The sequence below is a fragment of the Rhododendron vialii genome, chromosome 5a (assembly GCF_030253575.1).
Source record: "Rhododendron vialii isolate Sample 1 chromosome 5a, ASM3025357v1".
Taxonomy (NCBI): Eukaryota; Viridiplantae; Streptophyta; class Magnoliopsida; order Ericales; family Ericaceae; genus Rhododendron; species Rhododendron vialii.
The window spans coordinates 10,327,802-10,335,889 of NC_080561.1; the positions used below are offsets into that span (position 1 = coordinate 10,327,802).

General features: G+C 37.5%; 1 protein-coding gene across 1 annotated transcript; it reads left to right on the top strand.

Moving 5' to 3' along the window:
- The first annotated feature begins 2,078 nt into the window (after positions 1–2,078).
- LOC131327195 (probable carboxylesterase 12) lies at positions 2,079–3,196 on the top strand. The gene has a single exon (XM_058360233.1). The coding sequence runs from the start codon at positions 2,217–2,219 to the stop codon at positions 3,132–3,134; it is 918 nt and encodes a 305-aa protein (XP_058216216.1). The 5' UTR covers positions 2,079–2,216; the 3' UTR covers positions 3,135–3,196.
- The last annotated feature ends 4,892 nt before the right edge of the window (positions 3,197–8,088 follow it).

An 8,088-nucleotide genomic window follows, 5' to 3' on the forward strand; every position in this document is an offset into this window, starting at 1 on the left:
CAGGGGATGCCTGTGTCAAAGTCTAGATAGTTTTGACTCATTCTTGTATTTTTTTATGAAATCTGTATTACTTTCGGGCATTGTTATGAATTGAATTGACTGTGTTTCAAAAAAAGCTTGAAAAATTAGAGAGGTTTTGAAAAGTGTTTAAGCTTTATTTACCCATGGCATCGATCTGAAATGAACTTATATTGAGATTATCAAGAGGAATAAGTAACGATTGTTCAAATAAGATGACTTTGTTATACACCTCGTATGCATGACGAGTCGAGCAACTATATGATTTGTTTTAGCTTTTGTTTCAAAATTGAACTAGTTTTAAATAGCATTGAACCTTGAATTGGGAATAAATTATTAACTAATTTTTTACTAATATAGAATGAGAAATGAATTTCATGGAGAGTCTCAAATTCGACTCAATAGACACCAATTGTGATAGTTGAAGGATTGAATAGGTTAAATTGATCGATTGAAGACAAAAATAGACAGAAGTTAAATAGTTGAGTGCAAAAACGTGAAAATAAAATTACTGAAGGAGTGAGGGGCTGAGATGCAATGGTTATCATCCAAGGGCTAAAAAATGGGGGCGTATGGTATGTTTCAAATAAGGGGTGTGCACCGTAGGCAAATCCAGAGCTTAAAACTTCTAATTAGGTAAGATCTAAAGTTTCTACGTAGTACATCGGACTGGGCTCATTTCATTCCATACTTTCCAAACAAACAATTCATATCAACTACGGTTGTGAATGGAGTGAGCTGTTGTGAGCGACTCGAGGCTCAACTGGGCCTAGTTCATTTGGTAAATGAATTGAGCTAAAATATGATTTTTGACCCGTTTAGCAAAAGAGTCGAGCTCAAGTTAGCCATAGCTTGAATTATCTGTAGCTCGACTCTAGCTTGTTGATAAACTCATCTTGTATGTATAGTCTCGGCTCGTATATAGAGACTCGTTTACTTACTTGAACTGAGCACGAGTTTTGAAATGCTAACCGAGCTCAAGCTAAATTGTAGGGCTCGATTTGAGCTCAAACACCTTAAAGTTTGGCTCAACTCATTATGATCATACCCAAAAAAAAATTACTCCCATCTACATGTGCCTGACCTAACCTATATTAAAAGGGTACCCTAACTTTCTCCGACATTTAGTGTGGTTAGTTCATTATTCTCCCTTTTAAAGCAGAGGTCCTGAATTCGAATTCTAACGAAAGAAGTGCTCAACTTCCGTTGTAACCACCACCAACTGACCATTAACATCCTATCGTCCAAGGAAAAAAAATATGCATAGATCCCTTCCAGCCGTTCTTTTTTTTTTTTTTTCCTTTCTTTAAGATTGCAACTGCTGTACACGCTACCCAGCTAGTTGACAGTGTGGGATGGTCAACTCTTTGTTTCAAAATATATACCCAGCCCCAAATAGCTCGATCTTTTGGGTAATCATTCATTTTGCACACAGAATGTATTTATAAGATTCTTTTTTGAAGAAATTTGACATCAACTCTCTCTTCTCGATGAGATCTTTAAATGGGTGTTAAAAATTTAAAAAAAAAAATCGTATACATTATTCTTTCTGTGCAAAACACACGGTTATAGAAAAAGATCGAGGAAAAAAAAAAATTGGGATGGATGGAATATGTAGTTATTCCGAGCCCAATCGATTTGCAGAGTGATTATTCAGTGCACCTAGACTACCACTATGTTTGTTTAAAAATCGTTTTCCACCACACAATACATGAAAGGGTTTTAGGCACCACTTAACGGTGCTCCAGAAACACTAATCAGACAATCAACTCGATATTCATCACAAATAAAGTACTTCATTTGGAAGAACCTACCTCAAAAGGAAACTACTGTTCCGATTGCTCCATATGAGCTAACAATGCCCTGTTTGATTTTCTACGCCTATGTTTCAATTGAAAATTTGCACCAATCAGTTAACCGCAACTAGCCTCTTGTTTATCAGGAAATAATCACATGTCAATGGGCAAGAAAGATTCCGATTGATTGAGATAAGCATTAATTAATCCACGCAAACTACACAAACAAATTGCCAGTCTACTATTTAAGGCCAGACTCCCTAACTACTAAAACCCACATCGTTCCCCTTCTCTCTCCAAAACTCCTCCTTATCTCTCTCATAACTCAGTTTGTCCGAACCAGATAAGCGCACATCGACTAATCACGGGACTATCGCTCCTTCTTTTTTCAAAGAAATAGCAATGGGTTCGTGTGCTAGTCAAATAACCCACGATTTCCCTCCATTTTTTCGAGTACACAAAGACGGCCGCATTGAACGATTGCAGGTCCCCTCTGCCTACGCCCCCCCAGCCGTCGATCCCCAAACCGGCGTCGAATCAAAAGACGTTGTGATCTCCCCAGATACAGGGGTCAAAGCCCGCATCTTCCTACCCAAAATCGACAGCCCAGATCAGACGAAACTCCCCCTCCTTGTACACTACCACGGTGGGGCATTCTGCGTCGGATCATCCCTCGACATCGCCACTACTCGATTTCTCAACATCCTGACCTCCGTAGCCAACGCAATCACGGTTTCTGTTGACTATAGGCTCGCTCCAGAGCACCCGCTGCCAACTGCGTATGATGACTCTTGGTCCGCGTTGCAGTGGATTGCTACTCATTTAAACGGCAAAGGACCTGAATTATGGTTAAACGAGTACGTTGATTTTGGGCGGATTTTCCTAATGGGTGACAGTGCTGGAGCAAATATAGCCCACCACATGGCAGTCCGGGTTGGGGCAACGGGGCTAGAAGGTTTTAAGGTTAGTGGGGCGGTTATAGTGCATCCGTATTTTGCAGTTAATGAACCGGATAAGATGATTCAGTTTTTATATCCGGGGAGTAGCGGGACAGATAGCGACCCGAAATTGAATCCGAAGTCTGATCCGGATTTGGATAAAATGGGTTGTGAGAAAGTGCTGGTATTCGTGGCGGAGAAAGATTGGTTGAAATCGAGAGGTGTGGAGTATTGTGAGACGTTGAAGAATAGTGGATGGAAAGGGAATGTTGAGTTGGTGGAGAATGAAGGGGAGGATCATGTCTTCTATAAACTGAATCCTACTTGTGAAAAGGCTTTGCTTTTGATGCAAAAGTTAGCTTCTTTTGTAAATCAAGGTTGAATGATTCGAACCCCGGCCTCCATTCAATTTTTACCAATGCCCAAAAAAGTAATATCATTGTAAAGGAGAGATGACATAATGATATGATTTTTGAACTTCTTCATATTTTTTGATAAAAGAAAGAGAGTACTTCTTTCATCCCCATTTTTAGTTCCTGTTAGGAGTCTTTAATTGATTTTATCTTGCAATTTATAATTTTTTAGGTGATTTTGAAAAAATTTATAAAAGAGCTCATTGAGATCTATCAAATAAAATTCATATTGCATATAAATAGTATTACCAATTAAAAATTATAATTAGTTTTTGAGTCTTGCTATAGGGACCGATGGGTCCCTTACCGAAATCGTACCGATGGCCGCACCAGGCCGGACAGTCGATCCCAGTCGTCCAAAAATTCTAAAAAAAAAACGAGGAGGCCCGTGCTGGAAACAACGGCATATATCTGATGTGTGTAGGGTGCTTGAAAATTTGTTTGGATCAAACACCCTACACACATCGGATGCCGTTGATTTCCGTGTGGGCCTCCTCGTTTTTTTTATAAAATTTTTGGACGGCTCGGATCGGCCGTCCGACCCTGCACGGCCGTCAGTACAATTTCAGTAAGAGACCCCTATAGGTTTTCTATTAGTTTTTCATCCGGTTGAGATAGGACGATGGACAAAAGAATGGAGACGGAGGGAGTAACTTTTTTATGGAGGTTTTCGTAAACTAAGTTTATGGAGGCCCAATCTCGCACATCCGAAAGTGTTTTGGATGGTCCGAATTGAAAATTCAATTTTGACCGGTAAAAAATACTTTTTATCGGTCAAAATTAAAAACACATCTCAACCATTGATTGCCGAAATGGACAGATCCGTGAATAAGTTTCCCTCTAAAAAAATCGAAACTCCTCTATCTAAAGTACTTAACTGCCTTGCAAATCATGTACTTATCAACTGTAATTACCATGATTTTGTTTTGGTAAAGAACCTAATTAACAAGTAACAAACAAACAGTAATGATTCTGGGTCGCCGGAAAAAGGGGTCCGCAAATACTCTTAAGAGCAAGTCAAATGGCACAAGTCAGTCCCATAAAATGGCAAAATTGACCAAAAATACCCTATCCCAATGGGTGGCCATTTGTAAGTGCAGGGCCATTTGTGCAGCCATTTTCACCCAAAAAAAAATGGCACCCAAAAATTCCTCCCGCCCTTTTTACTCCAGAGATCCATATGAGCACATAATCATAGACAAGTCTTTAGAACGATTGAGATCGTGGGTTAGGTTCACTCTTTTGTGCTTAATTGTAATATTTGAGTTTGTTAGGCTATCATGTGTTTTTGGACTTCCTTGTTTTAGTTGGGCTTTTAGGCCTTCAGATCACTTGGATGTATTTTTCAACATTTCGTTGGATTTTCTCTTTTCTTTTTTTTTAATAAAATGTTACTTTTGCTGATAAAAAAATGATTGAGATGGTTATATTAATATATTTTTAAAAAAAAAAATTCATGACGGCCAAAATAATCAAGAGATAAAAAGCTCCCAATGGACAAAGAGTTTGTAAATTAATACTCCAGGGAACGAAAGTTGAATTGTAGAATTAATTCTACATTTTTTGAGCTATATACAAGTGTGTATATGGCCCACATGCTATAAACATATTAAGACACTTATAATTACACTAACTATATAAAGATTATTAGAACTAATCTTTTTAGTAGTTCTGAGTGTGGGCACGTGGGTTTCATCTGTCCTGGATATATGTTTTGGAGAAATTATTCGTTGCCCCAAGGGCAATGCTAGGTGGTGCCTCCCACCTTTTTTTTTTTTGATCTGCAGGTGCCTCCCACCTTAAATATCTACTGAAACGCATTTTCTTCTCCCCTGTCCCACTAGACACAGCCTTTTCTCTAAAATTAAGTGTTTCAAATTTCAATTCAAACACCTTAAATATCTACTGAAACGCGTTTTCTTCTCCCCTGTCCCACTAGACACAGCCTTTTCTCTAAAATTAAGTGTTTCAAATTTCAATCCGTTTGAATGGGTGAGAAAATTTTATTTTTTTATCATTTAATTCTAAATGGTCATAATTAAATTTTGACTATAGGGCTCTCGTTGATTAACTCTAAGAAAGTCGTAGAATCAAATATCTCTTAGGACTAACCAACGAGAGCCTTAGAGTCAAAATTTAATTATGACCCTTTAGAATTAAATGATCAGATAAATAAAATCTTCTCACCCATTCAAACGGATTGAAATTTGGAACACTTAATTTTTCAATCTTCAGTTTATATATGGTTAAAAAATTAAGTGCTTCAAATTTCAATCCGTTTGAATGGGTGAGAAGATTTTATTTATCTGATCATTTAATTCTAAAGGGTCATAATTAAATTTTGACTCTAAGGCTCTCGTTGGTTAGTCCTAAGAGATATTTGATTCTACGACTTTCTTAGAGTTAATCAACGAGAGCCCTATAGTCAAAATTTAATTATGACCATTTAGAATTAAATGATAAAAAAATAAAATTTTCTCACCCATTCAAACGGATTGAAATTTAAAACACTTAATTTTAGAGAAAAGGCTGTGTCTAGTGGGACAGGGGAGAAGAAAACGCGTGTCAGTAGATATTTAAGATGAAAGGCACCTGCGGATAAAATAAAAAAAAGGGTGGGAGGCACCACCTGGCATTGCCCTTGGGGCAACGAATAATTTCTCTATGTTTTGGCATGAAACATGTGAACACCTCATCAGTAGGGATAATTGACTAGAGGTTGGCAGGGACTTTGCGTTGGTGTTGTGCAATTAGATGTACAGTATCGTGCTGCGTATCTCAGAGCCATTGGATCGTGCATTCGACGGCTCGGATCTCATTTTGGCAACCAACGATTGAGAGCCGTTCATTACCAAGATGAGATCCGAGCCGTCGGACGCACAATCTGACGGCTCAGAGTTGCGCAGCACGGTGCTGCGCACACTATTGCACAACACCATCCCCCAATTCGGTTGGCAAATAACCCATGCGTGTCTGTGTGAATACATAATTGAGAAATACTAAGTGCAAAGAAAATGAGCAAAGAAAGACCCTTAAAGTGTACATGAACGGCTCAGACAGTGAATCTGAGCCGTTCATGTACACTTTAAGGGTCTTTTCTTTGCCCATTTTTTTTGTCCCTAGCACAGACCTATATAATTTTACTACTTTGCCCTTAGGATTAATTCATTTTATAGCTAAATTAGTTAGCATAAATTTTGTTTTCTATTCGAATAATATTAAAAATCGTTTTTGTGACACAACTTCAAAAAACTTTTCACACCAACTGGTGTTATTTGTTTTTTTTATAACGAGTGGTTGGGCACACACTCCACATGTTCAGACGTGAGATACATGGGTGCGGGAATGGGTGGAGTGGGTAGTTGAGCTTCATTGATTTTACTAGTTTGCCCTAATAGTTTGTTCATATTAGGAGGCGGGGGGCTGCTGCCTTGGGGCAGCAGCGTGTTGCTGTGCCCTGTTTGTGGACCCATCCTGTTCTCGCTCCAATAATCGGAAGCGTTCATTTTGTAGAGCTCGTCGAGTAGAACAACTATGCAAAAAATCAATTTATTTGGATATCATTAAGTGCCTGATCGGAGCCCATATAACTGGTCCATGGGTTACAATGGATTTGATCCAGTGTTTCGGATCCATTCTTTTCATAATAAAAAGGTTTCGATCAAGCACTTAATGATATCCAATTAAGCTGATTTTTTGCATAGTTATTCTACTCGACGAGCTCTACAAAGTGAACGCTTCCGATCATTGGAGCGAGATTGGGGTGGGTCCACAAACAGGGCACAGCAGCACGCTGCTGCCCCTTGGGGCAGCAGCCCCCCGCTTCCTTCATATTATGGTAGAACTAATTGTAAAAATTCTTTTTTCTACTATTTTTTTCGAATCAAAATTTGTTTTCTATTAGAATAATATTGAAAATCACGTAGGACAGATTCAAAATTTTGTACCCATCACTTGTTCTTCCTTCATATATTAAAATAAAATATTTATTATCTTATACTACTACTGTAGTACGTTATTGCTTAATCTCTCGGACCCTTTACGATAAAGACATGTTTTTTAATTGTTTGAAATACTATCAAATTGAACAACGTTGTGATAATACTAGGAATTCTATTTCTTTCTTTTTCTTTGTCTTTTTGTGCATTAGACAAGAAATCAAATCAAATTTTATCCTCAATGATAGGAGATGGGGTGACTCGGGTTTGAAACCGCTACGTGGGAGTATGTGGTGACTAGTAGGGATGGAACCAAGATTTCGTAAATAAGGGGGTTGAAATATAAAAATACTAAATTGTTAACCTCAACTCAATGAACAATGGTTAATGTGCAAAAATATATTTATATATGTCGCAGGTGTATAGATATCCTAAAAAATGCATGAATATCTATAGAAAGTATATTAAAACACTAATTTTTTTTCGCATTAAATGTGGATTATTCACTACATGGGCTCCTAAATATTTTTGAAGCTCAACAAGCTTGAAAACCAAATTTGAACAATTAATTTACTACTCCGCCGGTTCAACTTTTCTAGTGTTAAAAAAACAAGTTATACTAGATCAACTCGGTTAAAATTTATTTGAGGATCAACTGATTCAACTCCAAGATAAACAAATTAATTTTAATTTTTTTGTTTTGTAAGTCGTTGAATTTTCAAATCAAACTAGAATATTGTCCATTCGGCTAGTTTTGCATGCTGTACAAGTGCATGGAATATACTTGTGCGTAATGTTACGGTACATGAAAAGTTTTTCCGAGAGAAAAATGAATGGTTCAAATTTACTTTAATGTTTGAATCTAAGTATTAAAGTGAATCTCAATAAATAATTTCATTTTCACGGACATTTCCAGATTTAATTTTTACCTGCATCCTAACATTTTTCTGATATACATGGCACGTGCGATCCCACTGAAAGATCC

Excerpts from the sequence above, each read along its gene's own strand:
- LOC131327195 (XM_058360233.1), top strand. The coding sequence starts at position 2,217 with ATGGGTTCGTGTGCTAGTCAAATAACCCACGATTTCCCTCCATTTTTT.